Genomic DNA, 19191 nt, shown 5'->3' with positions numbered 1-19191 from the left:
TTTCCCATCTTTGAAGTTGTTTAATATCATCAGGACAGCGGAAAAACTCGTAAGGTTAAAAATATTTAATTGAGATATAATCGATTTAAAGTTTTTTGTTTTTTTTTACTACTCTTAAGTTTTAAGTTGACATTATAATAATGTCATTCCAATAAGTTTAAATTATATTTTAATTCTAACAATGATTTTATTTAATAATCTATTTTAAAAAGAATATAAAACAAAAATAAGACTTTCTCTTGTTTTTAAACGCGCAGAAAAAAGAAAAACTTTCGTTATCATAACACAGACCAAGGATTGCAAACAATATTGTTTACTCTTAAGTACTCAATGGGGAAGAAATTATCGCTTTTTGCTCTATTTTTTTCCTCTATTTCTACTTCATTACATTTTTCCTCTATTTCTACTTCATTACTTCTGGCAGCAGGAGGTAAAAGTAACGTCTTTAGTTGGGAGGCAGAAACCACTTGAGGTGATCTCCAAATCATCCAGTCTCCAAAATGTTTTCTGACGGAAGTCGCAGGTGGTTTCTGCCTCCTAATTGTTAGCGACTTCCAAAACATTCTGCCTCATAAAAAAAAAACCTCATTTGAAAATGATGTCAATTTATTTGCCAGATTTTGAAACGTGCATTCTGAGGAGCAAAAACAAGTTGAAAAATTAAATTTAAAATGCTGATATTACTCTATGGGCTGACGATTATGGCTATTAGAGTGGCAGTATTTGACTTCTGCAAAAGAAATATCATACCAAATTGTTTTAACAAGTATAATTAACTAGCAGGAAAAGACTGCGAAAGTATTTGAAACGACATCCTGTTATGTCACTGAGAAATTATAAAGCTAATAACAAAGTGTTTGGGAAATTTTTTTTGGAAGTCGATAAAGGTAACGAATCTCTAGTCACCAAAAGTTGACTGCATCCAGTTCACGATGAATTAGAACAGAGTAAAAATTAACGTGTCATCGTTAGTGCATCAAATTAATTTGAAGATATACTTTAAACTACGAACCTAATCCACTAAGATCATAACAAATTCTCTATTTGAGAAATAATAAAAAAACCATAAGATAATAAAAGAACACAAAGAAAACAAAATGTATAAAACAAGTTTAAAAACGTATGAGTGATATATTAAAAGATGAGTGGTTTTGTCCAGTATGTCAAAGGAAATGGTGAAATTCATAGATGGAGCGTACAATTTGCAGTGTTTAAACTGTATGAGTACCCAAGGACTGCACTTAAATGACACTTTTTTGCTTATTGCGTGAGCTAATTTTTCCCGAAGCATGATAAGTTTCATTTGTTGCTTTTCTTTTATAGCGATCAGGTTTGCATTTGTTATTTAAATTTATATGGTAAAAATTTAAAGCAAAGGCGCTAATGCAAACAACGACCGAAGAGCTTTTAAGAAAGACAAAACACACACAGGTAATCGAGACAACGATCGCGTAATTTCTCTTCTAACTTCGTTATCAGAACATAACAAATTGACAAAACACGTCGTAACATTTCAAATTAGCAATTGACGATGCTAAACATGCAGGATTCACATTAAAAACAGTATTTATGTGTCCTCGAGAATAACTGAACATAATTATTAAACATAAGCGTTTATACTATTATCGCAATAAAATTTGGTAACAAATTTAATATTTGACATCAACAAGGCGACAATAAGATCTCGTAAAAAATTATTTACAAAAATATGACAACATTCAAGAACAACTAACTTGAAATTCATTCACCAGACACCTTTTTAATCAGATCGTCACATATTTGTGCGAACTCTTTGTTTTCTTTTGTCTGGAATAAAAATATAAAACTCATTTACAAATCCTATAAATTATGAAAACAGAATGAAACGACTTTCAGATTTTCAAATCGTGACTCACCTTTTGTTCAACAATGGTTTCAAGGCTATTAATGCGACTTTGTGCTTTCTTTAAACTCGCCTGCAAGCCGGCCAAATCGATTTCTTTTTGCTTGCGAACTTTATTTATTTCAATGTTTGCACTAAACAAATTGAAATATCGAAGATGAAAAGGTATTTTAACAAGCTTAGCTTACTCCATAAAACAAATAACTTTTTTTCAAGATTTAAAATTCATGTTAAAATTAGGTTCTTAAAACACTTATTCAGTTTATCAAAATACTTACGCTTCGACTTTTTCAGCCGCATGTTGTTTAAGTTGTTGATACCTTTCTTCTGATCGTTTTAATTTACTTTGAAATTCTTGAACAGAATTCTTTAAATGTTCTTCGTTTTGCTTATAAGTGTCAATAGCCAACTTGAGTTTTTCGATCCGTTTATATGCATCTACAAGGTTCGTTTCGGCATCATGTAGTTCTTGTTGTAGCTATGATGGGAAACATCGAAGTAATCAAAATTTATTTTCTAAAAATGTGTGCACTTTCAAACCCAGCACTATCGCGTTAAATACCGACCTGTTCTTTTGCACGTACTGTTTCCGATAGTGTCTCTTCACTAAATTGATTGTAATGATGCGTATTTTCTAAAAGTAACCAATGCAGTTAAATTATACAACCAGAACTTGTTTAGTATCTTACAATATTGTAAAAGTTGCAGGAACTTTGCGGTCCTGTATTTACCAAGTTAGATTGACGCAAAGGCACGCAATATGCCATTGTAACAACTTGTCAGAGGAAACCTTTAAGATTTCAAAAATTACCGGTTAATTCAACTATTGTTTTCTCGTATTGCGCGACAACTTGTTTCATGTCATTGTTTTCGCGACGAATACTGTCCATTTTTTCTCGGTGATCTTGCTCTAGAAGGTCACGCATCGCTATTTCTTCTTTTATCTGAAAGCACCATTGAAAATTTTAAAAAATAATTCTATATATTGATGCTGCAACGCACAAACGTACAATTTACAAATTTTACATACTTACAAATTTCTCTACATTTTTTTTTTTTTTTTTTTTTTAATTAGAAACACGTACATCTTTTTTTTTTTTTTTTAAAAAAAAAACAAACATGAGAAACAGGTATATCTTTTTAAAAAAAAAGATATACATGTTTAACTTGAACTTGAAAAACATGAGAAATTTTAAAGTATACAAATTTTATACTTAGCACGTTTTGTGCACCAAGGCATCTACATATGCATATACATTCAACTTAGGTTACTGTGAGAATACTGAATAGTTGAAATTATTTACTTTATTTTCTAAATCTTCGATTTTTTTTAACCAATTGTCCTCTCTAGTTCGTACAACTTCATCAAGATCACTTTGCGTATAAAGAAGAGGCTAAAAATGGAATTCATTATAAAATAAAAATAGCAAGGATAGTTAATAAAGATAAAAGCAAATAGTTACAACTTAAGCATACGTAAATAAAGCAACACAAGTTTAAGCAGGCAAATTTAAAGGAGATAAGGGGAACAACAAAATAAAGATTTAATCAACACATTTTATGTCTTTATTTCACAATAAAAGATTAAACATCGATTTTGTAATAATTAATTTTATGCACGCAGCAATAAAATTATTTTCCCATGATAAAAGACCCTAGGGAACTTTCATCGAATTTTCATTAAAAAAAAAAAAACTTTAATAATATCAAATAAAAAAAAAATCGAATTTTAACGATCGAATGCTTGTATATCGGTATAAATTTACAGTTTATTGATTTCACAAAAATAAGAAATTTTAATGGCTTATTGAATGTTTGGTTAGAATAAGTTGAATTATTAACTTTACTTATAAGGTAAGCTAGTTACCTTGTAAATAAGATTAATAATTTTACTTAAGCTATTTTCAATTGTATATTAAAAATTAAATTTGCTTTAACTATCTAGTCGAATCAAATATAAAACAAAAAAGAGCATATCACGGACAAAAATGGACAACAATCTGACTCCAGGCGAAGAGCTTGAAATACTTCTATCAGATTTGAATAAAATGAAAGAATCGATACAGTTACTAAACATGAAATCTGCTATGCTATGCATAGATTTGGCATCTTTACACGACCCAAGATTGGAAAAAGAAATATACGATAATAAAGTAAAGTGCGCCAGTATTTATGCTAAGGTTTCCAGTCAGACAGCAAAACCGCAGTTAACAGCAAGTTAGTTCGGTCACTTTTATTAACCCAGCAATTTACACGAAAGATATTTCAGTTAAGATTTTAAAAACTAATTAAAGTCGGTTATGTTAATTTAAATGAAACTCGCTTGTTGTATTGATCATCCTTAAAAGAAAGTTTTTTCAACATTCAATTTTTATAATCATTTACACCAGATAAAAAAACTATCCGAATTACCATTTTAAAATTTATTTTTTCCTGTTTTAAGTTTAAAGAATAAATGTAGCCCCGAATGTACCGCCCCCCCCCCACACACACACAAACAATCGGTAAGGATATTCGGACGAACCCTTGTTGTGTTAATAAAAATTTTTAAACGTCGCCAATTTTTTAGCGCTAGGAATTTTAATCAGCCTAATAGATTTTAAATTTAATTAAAATAAACTTGAATTTATAATTTATTAACAAACGTAACAATAAATTTAATACTCAAAACATTTCTTAAAAACACCTAAAATTAGTTACCCTAAATAATAACTAGTCGACTAACTTTACCTCCGAGGAAACGGAATAACTATTAGAAGCGTCTTCAACCGCAGTATTTAAATTAGTTGGATTTTTAATGTCAACATTGGATTGGTTTCCTACTACATTCAGCTCACTGCCTTCTGGAGAAATACGCGTAATACATTCTAGAGTTTCATTTGATTCACTATTTTGAATGGTTTTAGGGGAACAATGTAGTTTATTGATTAGATGAATATCTTCATTCTCTTTACGATCAACATTCAAAAAATCATTGCTTTTCTCCTCTCCAGCGTTCAAAGTTTTAGCACACAAACCAACATCGTAATAAGAAGATTCAACTTGAAAACTAGTTACGACGTTGGGATTATTCTCAATAGCGACTGGATTTTGAGGTTTTTCTACTTTTTGCGCACAGATAGGCGTCTTACTAAGATCTTTCTTTTTTTCGCTGGCGAAGTTCTCTGGAGAATGTTCAGCAAACTCGTCTGGACTTTTCAAAAGGGCCTGTTTTTCCCAAGTTTGAAACTCATTATTTCTGTTAAGATCTTCGGTACCTGGGTCATCGTTTTTCTTTAATCTCTTACAAGAGCAGCAAAGCATACATTTCAATAAACTTAAACAGCCCGTACCTTCGCTGCGTTGCTCGCTATCAGTTTTATTGTAACTTTCGTTAGCCCGCATAACTATTATTAAATAGCACAACTAATAATTAACCAAACAATTAATTCTATAAGACAGATTAATGACTTCAGATTAAATAAAACTCGTTGGTTTACTAACCATCCACAAAGATTTCACTAAACTAAAGCATCCCATCGCAGTTAGGAACAAATCTTTAACTTCATTTTCTCGCCGAACAAAAAGATGACAGATGTTTTTAGATTAAATAGATAAAAGTTTAGAATTTAAAAACGTATGAATGTTTTCTTGATGTTTCAGATTTAAAATCATTCCCAAATTCAAAAGATCAACAATAATAAAGAACTTCGCGCTCGACCAAATTTCAATGCGTTGAGCATTTTTAAATATCGCTTAAAAAGCGATAGATAAACGTTTAGGGATTTTAACAGTCAAAACATTCGATTCAACCACGAGAGTACAATTATTAACTACTTAGGTAGCTAAAATCAACTTAAAATTTAAAAAACATATGCTCCAGAAACTAATACTTTATAAGAACTTTAGCAAAGTTTTATTTAAAATACTTTCTCTCATTTTATAAAAAACAAAAAAAAACAACAAACAAACAATTTTTGTTAAGTCAAATTCATCTAAAACTTCACTGTTCTTTTCTAAGTTACGTGTAGTGCACGATTAAAAAACTTTTATTTGGCTATAAAAAAAATTAATTCGGGATTACATTTCTACTTCTAAACTGATTACATCTGACTAAACTGCTTAATATCTAAACTCACTGTATCTGGCTAAACTGCTTAATATTTAACTATATTACTCAATATAAATCTTACTACAAACTTCCCTTTAATTTGTCACTGCCTATTACGAAAATGAATTGAGCTTTTAATGGAATGGAAGCTCAATTCATTTTCTTAATAGGCGTTTCAAAATTTGTAGAGTAGAAAAACGACATGAGACAAACGACAGAAGACACTAACTTAAGGGAAAAGAAAGTTTGGCAAATATTTCTGAAATTTGAGCAATCAAATAACCTAAAATTTTCAATTGACTTTTTTTTCAAACGACCTTTAATTGTCGTTTTAGTGATATTCCGAAAAACTTAGTTCGCGCCAAAGGAAAACAAATTACTCAACATAGTTAAGGGATTTTAGAGAATTTACTTAACCGTCAGGAGAATATCCTTTGGAAAATTTAGCATTGCTCATCTGGTCTTTAATGTTAACTTGTCAAACAACTGTTTTACGTTTGTTCCATCTTGAGATTTTTGATATGACACAATCAAAAATCAAAATGAGTTCAAATAATGGTCTTACTTCTTAGTTTATAAAAGTTTCTCTTATTGTTAAAGGTATTGTTAAACATATGTTAAACAATTTAATTTAACACACTGATTTTTATCTAACATAAATATTCTTTATGACTCTCAAAAATTGCAAAATAATTTTTTATTAAAGTTTTTTGAACTTTGTGCGGTGGCGATTAAATTTAATTGAAGATGTAAATCATAATAAAATTGAGGTTTCTTTAATTGACATTCAATTGCAAAAATTACAATGGATTCTTACCTATACTGCACCCATACTGGTCTACGAATGTACATGGAGGTTTTTTGTTAAGCCAAACAACTATATCACTAACAATCACTTTAAGAGGCAGAATAGAAATTTGAGTATGCTCTCTTCATTTTTAGAAGCTTCAGACAGTTGTCTAAAACTTTTTTAAAATATTGTTTGCACTAAGTCTTGCTTAGTGCAGCCAATAAAATAATTATAAATAGCCAAAAACATTCTTAATCACTGTAGTAAGTACTTTTTTAGATTACAAAAATTAATATGCAATAAAGATTTGTAATTAATATCATTTCAAAACTCATATTCTAAGCTGGAAAACTCTATTTCCACATGGGCCACATACAAACTTAGTTCACTAAAATATCTTGTCAGCTAGTAGAGTCATGATCAGAGCTCCCAGAGTTTTTCAGAGTAGAATTGACTGTTTTGACGCCGAAATAGATATTAATATGCTCTACTTCAAATGTAAGTATTTATCATAGGTCATTGAAAATTAAATTGTACATTAGAAAATAATTTATATAATAAATTTAGACTTGCCAAAAATGCCCATGAAAAAAATTTTTTCAAAAATTAATTTCCTTAACCCAATAAAAGCCATTATATTGCTGAAAAATTAATTGTCATATTAATTTTTGACTCGATAATATTTGCCATTTTTCTGTGTTCTGAGGTAGTATGTGGCAGATTTTACCACCAGGCTTCAGCAAGCACTTGATAAAGCAGACTGCATATCTTTATCAAAAAATTTCTCATGAATATCTATCAGGGACTAGGCAACATAATAACATTTTTAAGCAGTAATTTCAGCAAAGGAAACAAAAACAATTTATATTTTTTAAAAATATATTGCTATGAACTTCTTACATAAACACTGTTTTTTTCCCCTAGAGGAATAAAATTTACTTATCTGCGGCTCAAGCAATTTTTTATTTTTAATTCTTATAATGATAAGAGTTCTCATTGCAATCTATGCATTTTAGGTCAAGTGTTTAATAAATCTACACACTTTCTTAAACAGATTGACAATGATACTTTGAGCTATGCTATCAACAAAAATATAAGAGCAAAATTAAAAAAGAATTTTAACTTTGAATAAACAATATAAATTACCTCAACCAAGTCAATAGCACCAGAAAAAGATGAAGATTTATTTTTCTCATTTTTTATTTGATCCTAAACCAAAAAAAAAATTTTAAAGTTCAAAATTGGTTTTGAAATATAATGAAGAGTAAAGATAGAAAAGTTCTAAAGCTTGTAACTAAATGATAATTTTTTACAAATTTACACAAAGCTTTCTTAATTAAAAAAAACCTTACTTTACTTTTTGATTCTTCTGAACTGAAAACAAATGAATCTGCAGACAAAATTGCAAAGGATTTCTGACCAGCAACATTCTCTGCAAGTGTATTTGATGCAGCCTGGCCATCAGTTATATCAAAATTATTCAAATCATCACTCCTGTGTAAATAAGATAATTTATATATCTTAACAGAAGTCAGATAATAGTACTACCAGTTTACTATCTAAAGTATGCTACCCTAAATAATATAGCGATATTAAGAGCTTTTGTTAATGAAAGTAACTGTTTATTTCATAAAATCAGACAAAATGGTTGAAAGTAAAAGGAAACAACAAAAGAACCAACAGTAATAAATACTAAATATATGAAATACCAATACATATATAACGTCCAGATAATCTATTATTGTTAAAATGCAAAACTGTGGTAAATTTGTCTTGATATTTTTTACCAATTGTTGATAATCTTAAGTAACCATCAGAAACAAATAAACTTGTGACACAAATTTCTAAAAAATTTCTAAAAACTTATATTCTAAAAAATCTTTTTGTATAAGTAAACAATAAAAATTTATTAGAACATTTTTTTTCCCTTTGTTTTATTCAAAGCAACAGGAACTTTTACAAATCAGCAAACTTATTTATAATGAAAAATTGTTTACTAAGATCAAAAATAAAAGACTTAAAAAAAAAAAGGGAAATATCTTCTTAGGTTGTGCAGTTCTTTCTGAAGTATTGAAAAAAAGATCCATAGTATGATGTTAAGTTTCACTAATTCAACAATGGTTGTTAAATAACAGTAAACAGCAGTTTTCTTTTGTAAACTCACAATTTTTGTCCTTACATTTAAAAATTTCATAAAATTTGAATAAACAACTTGTATAGATTTTGATTTAACTTAAAAAGTTTGAGCACACCTAGAGTAAAAATTTAGGTTTAAGAGCAAAAAAATATGTACATGAAATTTTGCTTTAGATTTTAGGTCAGCCTATTTGATCCCATTTTCTAGCTGTTATTTTTAAAGTGGTAGAATAAATGTTAACATTTATTGGAAAAAAAAATTTTTTTTCTTTCTTTTTATTTATCCCAACTTGTTAGGTTTGTGGAAAAAGTCTCCAAAAGAATTCATTCAAATCATTTAAAATTCATAACATTAAGGGGTAAAACTCCAAAGTTTCAAAATGTTTTGGTACATCATGCAATAGAAAATAATGCAATGGTCTGTAATAATTGATCATTTAATTGTTGTTTAATGTTTAGGACTAGTAGATACACCACTTATTGCCCTCAAATGCAGCAACAATCACTAACTCCATTATATGATGGCAAAATTCCAAGAGTAGTAAAGCTCGACCAAGCTTTTTCAAAATTATACTGCAAGCACCTTAGTAAAGGCTAGTGTTAGATGCTGCAGTGTCAAAGCACAACACTAATCAATAACACTACACTCCTTCAAGCATTTAATGATGGCTTTAGCTTTGGCCTTACCAGTTCCTGATAAAGCTTTGGAACACCAAGTAGCTGCTACTCCAACACCAGATACTAGAACTGGAAGATGGTCTACATGTATTGTAGAAGTTAAATCTACCATTAACTAGCCATCCCAGTATATTCTTAAAGGTACAGCTATTGTGAACTTCGATTTTAGTTGGCATGCAAAGCAGCCCTGAAACAATGAACAGTACTCCTTATGACATTTAAATCAGTAACAGCACGCCCAAGACTGGAAGTAGCTTAATTCAAAATAAAGATGGCATTTTTGGAACAGATATTGATTCAGCCAGGAGTGGACAATAATTTTGGCAACATTATGTTTAATCTCACTCTCTTTAAGAGTTGGAGCACCAGTGGAAGCTCATACATATACAAGAAGATTACAATCTTCTTTAGCACTAGATGACAGCAAGGTATCAGATTTGAACATAACCTAGCTATTTAATGCCTCAATATCTGCTAGTTATTGTTGGAAGCATTCAAATCAGAATCTGGATGCTGTTATGGATGCTGTTCAAGGCAAGCTTTAATCATGTTCATAACTTCCATCAACCCTGGTCATCTAATTTATCTCTTAGCAAAAAGATTGATGATCAGTGTAAGAGCACCCACATGATCAATGTAAAGTAGGTCATCAAATTATTCCATGGGTTTGCCTTTCTTTTTGTGACCTGTAGTCTGTGGATTTTTCCATTTCTGCTGAGTCTTCCACTCAATGAAGAACTTTTCCAGCTCCTGGATAGAATGCTGCTTAGCATAAAACAGAATTTCAGCCTCATTCCATATTTTTGTCATTTTCTGTATAACTCATAGTTTATTACTGACAAAAAAAAAGTAAGCTAATGCACTTTCTAATAAAAATGATTGCTACAAAGTGAAATTTTATATAAAACTTTAAAAATAAAATTCATCAAGCAATATACATTTTAAGGACAAGATAAAAAATAACATCACTTAAAAAACTTTATCTTAACAGTGCAAACTATCAATAAAACTAACCCAGCAATCCTATTCTAATTTCATACTGACTCATTTGCTTCATACAAGTATATACAAAAATATAATTTAAGAAACATCATTAGCAATAAGCACTTCAACTTTTAAGTTATCTTTAGTAAGATGAAAGTATATTACTTGAATGAAGATAGATCACAAAAATCTTTTTTTACAGATGTTTTCTCTGGAGTTGCATCTAAAATAGATTTAAAGAAGTGGCATATTACACATAAATTTGATGTCTACACAAACAAATTACTTTTAGTGAACCAGCTCCAGTCAAATAACATCAAATTAGTTTATCTAAGAACTAAAAATAAAATATAAATAAGAAGTTTGAAGTAGTAAAAACATTTTGACACATCATAAGTACCTGGAGAGTCTGTTTGTAACATTGGGTCAAATCGAACGTACAATGATTTACGAGCTAACTCTGCTTGTCTCAACTACAGGTATTAAAGAAAACTTATTAAAACAAAGATTATCCATGTAATCTTTTATTCTATGTGCATGCATAATAGATAAGAAATGCATGCTGATTCATACATATATAATGAAGATTCGTTTAATTCAATGATCTTGCATAAGTAATCATGAAAAGTCTTTTAGCTGATTGATTATACATATTGAAGATTTTCTATTAACTAAAAGTTTAATCATTTAATAAAGGAAAATAAGAGTTTCTCTTGTAGAAGTTTGCAATCATGTTTCTCTATTAAAACTATAAGTAAACCTGTGAATTTTTAACATTTAAGAAAGAAACTCAATTAAATACCTTTAGATAAATAATACAACTGATAAAAAATATTATTGAATGATAGAAAAGAAGACTTAAGTTATAACTCTTTTATTGGAGTTTTTTCCATAAGAAAAACAAATATTTAAAAGAAGAGACTATGGAAGAAAAAACATCTCCAAAAAAAAAAGAATTAAAAAAGCGAAAGCTGCCTAATGCTGATATATATGAACAACCAAACTTTGGAGATGATACAATAAACAAGCAAATTACAGAGTTACAGAAAGCAGTAAAAGATGCACTAAAAGAGAGCAAAAACACATCTTCTCAATGCCTTGCATATAACAACCTTGGAACTGCCTATTTCCGTTTGTTTAAGTATGATGCAGCAGAGCTGTGTTTTGATTTGCATTTTAAACTTGCAAAATCTTCAACATCTTTAGTTACTTTTGGAAATAGAAAAAAATATGAATTGAAAGCTGCTATGATAAATTTAGGTTGCGTTTACCATATGAAAAGAGAGTATGAGCTGGCATTGCAAACATTTCGAGATGCAATAGATTTTGCTGAAGAGGTGAGCTAAATACAAGAAATTGATTAAACCAAAAATCTTAAACATGTTTAAAATAATCAATTATATTTTTAAGAAATGTGCAGATCTCTTTGATCAGAAAACTAGATTTAATGGCTGCAGTACCACATTAATACAATGGATACTGAATTAAAATTTTAGAGCAGCAATACATTTAAACAAACATTTCTAACCATCATTCTTTACTTTTCTGAACTTTTTATTTGTATATAAAAATAGGTCTTTATTCTTAAACTTGCTTTTTTGTATATATAATAGGTTATTTCAACTTATTTCAAATTAATCTGATTTTCATTTTACAAGTTGAATGACAAAGCATCAAAAGCAAGAATTCTGAACAACATGAGCAATATTTATGAAGATTGCTGTGACTTTGATTCTGCAATAGAATGCCAAAGCCAGCGAATGGAGTTAGTACTTGAATTGGGTGATATAAATGGACAAATTAAAAGTGCAGCAACCCTTGGGTGCTTATATTGTTTGAAAGGAGAAATAAGAAAAGCTATAGAAAGTTATGATAAAGTAATTATCAGTTTACGCATGAAAATTGGTAAGTATTTTTATAAACTACAATTTACACATTCGTAGGGATTTGCTACGGTTTTCAAATCTGTTAGAAATAGAATAAAACATTTTCTCAAAGTAATTTTACTTCTTTTCTCACAAAATTGTGCTTATGTAAAATTTTTAAGATATTTATGTCATTAAATTTTTTTTTTCTTTTTTTTTCTTTTTACAATAGTAAAGAAGAAATTAGAAGGATTCTTTGACATGGAAGAAGCTGAAAAAATTCAAGAAGATCCAGCCTTTTATGACAAAGAAGTTACATAACCTAAGAATATTTAACAAATTTAGAGTATCATCTAATATCTAACATGCAAAAAAAACCTAAACCAAAAATGCTGTGGATAAAGAAAAAGTCACGCAGCCTGTTTAATTTCTAAGACAATTTAGGACCAAAATACATGAAATTTACAAAAAGAATATGGCTTAGAACAACACTACATATACTTTTTGAACTACTTGAACTAAATCAATATCGGTATCAAAAAAGTCTACATTACTATTCTCTCTCACAAATGGACAAGAAGATTGTTTCAACATACCACACGATTTTCTTAATAAACCTTTTTTTCTTTATTACATAAAGTTTTTTTTGGATATTTATAGATTTATCATAATTTTGTTAATTCATACAAATTAATACAAACCAAGCTTTTTTGGAAGTTATAAAGAATAGATAAACAAGCAGATGAAAAAGTATCATTGTATTTAGTATTTGATGGTAGGACAATAAATACACGGTGATTTTTATGTCACAGGTTTTACTTTAGCGCCTTCACCTTTTTATACAAAAATGGTTTATTTAACAAATCTTTCAAGATGCATTAGTTTTTAAATTAAAGACATTTGCAGAGTTACTTACAAAATAGCTAGTTGCATTCAATGCATATACTGATTCTACTTTCATATACAGAAAAATTGTTTTAATTATTTTAAGTTATTTTATGTGAAGATAACAAGCTTTTCAAATTTAGAAAATCCAACAACTGTTATTGCAAATGTTATATATTTACAAGTATTCTTTTCATTTTTTTTTAATGAACATATCATTAAAAAGCACAAAAACAATATCTTTACTAGCAATTTACTAAACATTCTGACCAACAGATTCTATTACCATTTTAGGGTCCTATGAACCACATTAATTGATTTCCTAAATTAAGCCAACTTTTTGATTTTTTAACATTGATTATGCTTTTTTCTCTCTGTCTACTTTATACACAATACAATTACAAGAAACAGCATAAGACATCATATAATGGACTAATAATTTACATGATGTAATGTGAATTCCATTAAATAATTAAAAAAAAACAACAACAGACTTTTCCTTTAAATGTATTTAAAAAAAAAACAAAAAACATTTAACTGATCAAAACAGTAGGCACTTATATTGATCTATTTTAATAGACTTTAGTATTAATCACTTAAGTATCATTCAGCTACAAAGAAGTGGTAAAGCAACACAATAAATAGATTTTTACTATTATAAATGGATAAACAGCAAGCATTTTTTATACATTAATCAAAATATCTTTATAATAGTATAACATGATATTTTGATGAATATAAAACTTGATTCCATGTATTAGTTTCACTCACAGCACAATTATATATCCTTATAAATGTTATCTTTACTATAACATTTAAACTAACACATGTATTCAAATTTTATTATATGATCAGTAGACTACTCTTAACTTATACCATTAAGTCAGCATGCAGAATTAACTTTTAAAAGAAAGAAAGAATATTTTTTTTTACTGCAGCATCACTGTCTTTATCTCCACATTGCTCCAAAAAATCCAGGTCATCAATAAAATCTCCTAAAGAATAAAAGTTCATTGCTTTATTCCTTCAACTTTAATTTAGGAGAATCATGATTTAAAAACAAAGAATATTATTTCACAGAATATCAACTGAAACATTTAAACACGGCTGGCTTAGTGAATCAGATATTCAATACAATAAGAATTAATCTCTTCCTCTTAGATACAACATTTATCTTAATAGTTTATTGCAAGCTTTGGTAAACTATTTTATTGAAGGTTAATTGAGTTTTTTATCCCATTATTATCCCAGTACTATTATTATTATTATTATAAAAAAAACAATAACAACAGTAACAACAATAATAGCAATAATAAAAATAACAATAATAATAACATTAATAATAATAATAATAACAACAACAACAACAACAACAACAACAACAACAACAACAACAATAATAAGAATAATTGTTATTTTTATTATTACTATTATTAATTTTATTATTATTATTGTTATTTTTATTATTACTATCATTGTCATTTTTTGTATTATTATCATTATTATTATTACTATCATTATAACTATTATCATTTACAACTGTGTGTAAGTTTAATTTATTAAATAAGTTTTGTTAAGAATAATTTTTATACACCATACATACAAGAAATTTTTTTCATTAATAATACTTTTGATAAAATTAAAGGTAGTAAGAATTCAAATTAATAGATATATAATGATCTGATGTAGAAAATGATATGAAAGTCTTTAAGTGATCAGTTTTAAAGCTGTATTATTAAAAAATATTTAAACTTTTTTTTTGTTTTGAAAGAATTGTAGAAAAATTTAAACAAAGATCATTTATTACATTCATGGGCGTGAAACTTTAAATTATACAAATAAGAGAATAATTGAATAGTTAAGAAAGTATTTTTATTATGACAATGCAAATCAGACACAAGTTTAAAAAAATGAAGAATTCTTTGTTTACTGCAGTCTCATGGACAACAACCATGTAAAATAAACTAACCAGCATTAGAATATTTGAACTGAGCATCAAAGTCTTCACCAAAAGATTGCATCATACCCAGCATAGGAGAGTTATTACAATTTTGTTGTGGAGGAACCCCACTAGTATTATGGCTAGCAACACCAGAATCATTTAACTCAATAGTAAGGTCTGATGAAGTTGACATTTGTACAAAATCCAAATCAAATTTGACCCCTTTACTCCTGGGCTTTGGTGCACCTAAATAATAAATCATTTCAAACATTTTCAACTTTAAATTCTTATTTGATAGTACTTTAAGGAAACTTTAATAATATTTATACGATTCACAAATTTTTTCTTCTGTGTCCCCAAACATTCTTACAAAGAGAAAGTATAATACAGAAAACCATAGTGAAAATTAAACACTCATAAAATAGTTTTCTTTTAAAATTTCTCAAACATATGTACTTGTCATGTTAACATGATGAGTACACATGCTTAAAAAAATTATTAACGTCATGACAAATGACAGAAACAGGATTTTTCTGAATTATAGCATTTTCCACTAAATACATAATTAAAATGACAGGAAAATGGTACTTCTTACAGATGATTTAGTCCTACTTTCATCAAACAAAATAAGAAATAAAAATGCAAAGCTCTTTAAATTAAAAAAAATATCATTCACCTACTTTCTTCAAGAGCTTGGTTAGATAAACCATTTAATGTTACTGCCATGTTAGCTGTAGCTTCTTCGTTTGGAACAATTGAGGATTTTAATGGCTTTTTTGTTGAATCATCATTAAAACTTAAATTTTCTTTACTTTTGTTTAAAAGCACATTATCAGTTTCAGATATTTTATTGAAACTTTCATCATTTTTAAGGCTGTTTATCTGGAGATCAATTTTAGTTTTTGGTTTTGACTGTATAGTTAAGTTATTGAAATCATTAACAACTCCATTTAATTCACTCTCTTTAGATTCTATAGATTTAATTACAGTGTTATTTAAACTTGGCGAAGATGAAACAGATTTCTGAACTTCTCGTGGTTTTATTAGTAAATTATCATAATTCTCTTCAGGTGCATCACGTTTTTGTGTTGGTAGTAAATTATTGCTATTTAAGTTTGCTTTAACAGGTCCACCTCGTCGAACAACAGGTCTAGCATCAAAATCATCATCAGAATCCATAAGTTATCTAAGGTAAATGTTAGGTAAGTATGGTAAAATAGAAGAAACACGAAAAATGATAAATGTAAAAAAACTGCTGTAATATTAGTTTCCAAAAACCTACAAATCTGCTCAGTCTATGCATATCTGTGCTAGAATATCTATATCAATAGCAGGAATAATATATTATATATAAAAAAAATATGACAATATACGTTCAAGTAACTATTTATTCTGGTGTTGTTACAGTTAGACAGAAAGCCAACAATGAAAAAGTTAGTCAGCATTATTAGCATTGGCGCGCTCGTTGCAGTTTAAATGTTTTACCTGCAAATAAATTACCGTGTAGAAATATACTCTTTGTATCTTGCTTGCGATCCACAACGAAATTTCTAAAATCTATGAATTTGATTTTAATAAGATTTTCGGGACATACATTTTTCAGAATAAAAAATCTTCTTTACCATTATATATATTTATATATATATATATATATATATATATATATATATATATATATATATATATATATATATATATATATATATATATATATATATATATATATTTCTCATTGAATACGGTGTTTCTTATCTCTTCTCTATGCATAATTTATTATTAAAAGATTTAAAACCTAAATTGGTATGATGTCTAAATCATCGCTGTGTTATACCCAACTGTGTCAGGGATTTGAGCCATATAAATAGTATCGAATAAATATTCAGCCACTATCAAATCTATTTTTTGGAATGGAGGTCGCTTAAATTATTAAATTTTAATTATTTACAAACATATCCAAATAAAATTTGTAATTTCAAATATTACACAAAATATTGCATATAAACTTTATGCTACAGCAAAACCCTTCTATTGTTTTTCGCAATATAAGGGTTGTGCTCAGCTTTTACGCTTTTAAGGAAAAACATGTCTCATAAAAAAAATCTATAAAGTTTTGAATATCCTATAGGATATAACAAGCTGTATTTCAATTAAGGAAATTGCGCGCATCCCGATTTGAATTCATGTGAGCATAACTTACAAATATGTATTTATCTATAACCCTCGAGAAAGAAGGAAGAGTGCGTGGGAGAGAGTAAGGGAGGAAGGTGAGAGGGGAGGAGGAGAGAGTTAGTAAACCTAAGAATGAAAAATTATTGGTTTTTATTGTAACTAAAAAATTGTTTCCGGAGAGAGTCTATTTTAAACGAAACCACGAAACTTGTTCTATTTCGAGTATTATAACAGGCGCTCAAAGTAAATTTTCGAGTGCTACGACACGCGCTCTAAGTAAATTACTTTAAAAATTTAACACGAATCTCTATTAAATTAGCCACTACTCGAACTTCACAGTGAATACTTGATTAATAACGAGATTGAAAAAGGCATTGTACTGGTTCCCTGAATATGTCCTTACAGAGCCTTCTAAGAGCTACTCTTCTTTGTTAGAAATGAAACGTAATACTTCGATTGAAATTAAATGTATTTCAGAAAATCTCGTTATATAAACTGTGGTTGCTAATGACTGAAATAGCGGATTACATTACTTCAAGGGAGCCTACAACGGTTCTGTGTCAATTCTCACCGCTGCAGCGGTGTCGTTAAATGCAGCGCGCTGCATTTAACGGCATTATATATGTATGAGCCTTACCCCTTTAAAAATAATTCACCCGTTTAAAAACAAGTAGATGAAACGTAAGTGTCATGTAGCGACTTGGGGAAAACACAATCCACCGGGATATGCACTATCAGGGAATCGCCTCCACTTTTAAAAAAACTACCAATACATTTCCATTAATATTTAATATGGAACCACGATCGAATGAAATGATGTTGTATATGTGCTTAAAAGCGATAAATTTGGACTAAAATCACGATTGATTGTTAAACTAACAGCACCTTTAGCACCCGTAGCTAATCTAGAAGATCTTTCACAGTGTAGAAGATTAAGATTGGTTGTTGTTTTGTCATCACATCTCTCGAGTAGACGGCAACACATGCTAACCAGCAGTGAGAAAATACCCGCGAATCGTCAAGTAGTTTTTGCACGACTAAGAGGATGTAAGTTCTTTCACTTGCATCAGGTGAAAGAATGCCTTCACATAAGCACAGCTTTGGCTTGGAGAGACTTTGCAATAAGGTTGGTATCATAGGTTAGTGTGATACCAAATAATCGTTTAACTGAGCAAGACACGATAAATCCTTCAAGTTGTAGTGCTGTAAACATATCAAAGAAGTTTATCCACCAAGGTCAAACTTAACGGGTTATGTATGATAAAACGATAATCTGACAAATGCCTATAAAGGCATTCTGAGTTGAAGACTCCACGGGAAGAAACGGCAGGGTCACATTTTGAAAGTTTCGACTTTTTACACTTTCAGCTTAACTAACCATAATAGCATATTTTGTATTTGAATTCAAATCAAATAAATGATTTGATGTATATTTAAAGTTTTTCTAAATTTTCCTAAAACTTCGAAACTTATAGAGGTTTAAAAGTTTAATAATGATTTATCTCAAAATGAAAAAATGTGACCCTGCCGTTTTTTCCCGTGGAGTCTTCAGTTGTTCTACTCCGTAACACCAGCTCACGATTTTTTGTTACGGTGAGTTACTCCTCTAACTAACTGTTGTTAAGAGAAATTTAGTCATCACTACGTAATCCAATTATTTGTGTTTTTGGCAAGGAAGCTGTAATTGATTTCATGTCACGAACCAAATTCGGTGACAAATAGGACAAACTGTTTTTTAAATTGACAACTTAAGAACTCTTCCTATTTGAT

The 19191-nt window shown here is 28.9% G+C and overlaps 2 protein-coding genes across 9 annotated transcripts; one reads left to right on the top strand and one right to left on the bottom strand.

The window, feature by feature from the left end:
* Positions 1-1432: 1432 nt before the first annotated feature.
* On the bottom strand, positions 1433-17251 carry LOC145200234 (transforming acidic coiled-coil-containing protein 3-like). Of its 7 annotated transcripts, none has more exons than XM_090080968.1 (15): positions 17045-17251; positions 16738-16809; positions 15933-16438; positions 15280-15498; positions 14244-14305; positions 10961-11033; positions 10726-10783; positions 8115-8256; positions 7909-7971; positions 3187-3276; positions 2694-2826; positions 2449-2516; positions 2161-2360; positions 1896-2016; positions 1433-1806 (listed from the first exon to the last, which is right to left on the bottom strand). In XM_090080968.1, the coding sequence occupies exons 3-15, from the start codon at positions 16429-16431 to the stop codon at positions 1741-1743; spliced, it is 1794 nt and encodes a 597-aa protein (XP_089937094.1). In that variant the 5' UTR covers positions 16432-16438; positions 16738-16809; positions 17045-17251; the 3' UTR covers positions 1433-1740. The 7 variants fall into 7 exon arrangements, with proteins under 7 accessions (XP_089937094.1, XP_089937096.1, XP_089937095.1 ...); XM_090080970.1 differs by having other exon boundaries at positions 16753-16809; positions 17045-17232; XM_090080969.1 differs by lacking the exon at positions 17045-17251 and having other exon boundaries at positions 16626-16740.
* On the top strand, positions 11253-13229 carry LOC145200250 (uncharacterized). Of its 2 annotated transcripts, XM_090080977.1 has the most exons (4): positions 11256-11701; positions 11821-11897; positions 12219-12465; positions 12658-13010. In XM_090080977.1, the coding sequence occupies exons 2-4, from the start codon at positions 11835-11837 to the stop codon at positions 12744-12746; spliced, it is 399 nt and encodes a 132-aa protein (XP_089937103.1). In that variant the 5' UTR covers positions 11256-11701; positions 11821-11834; the 3' UTR covers positions 12747-13010. The 2 variants fall into 2 exon arrangements, with proteins under 2 accessions (XP_079930588.2, XP_089937103.1); XM_080074462.2 differs by having other exon boundaries at positions 11253-11897; positions 12658-13229.
* Positions 17252-19191: the final 1940 nt, after the last annotated feature.

The sequence above is a fragment of the Hydra viridissima genome, unplaced genomic scaffold, assembly GCF_058129835.1.
Source record: "Hydra viridissima isolate aposymbiotic clone 2 unplaced genomic scaffold, HvirCarnegie_v1 scaffold_3, whole genome shotgun sequence".
NCBI lineage: Eukaryota > Metazoa > Cnidaria > Hydrozoa > Anthoathecata > Hydridae > Hydra > Hydra viridissima.
This window is presented reverse-complemented; position numbering and strand designations above follow the sequence as displayed.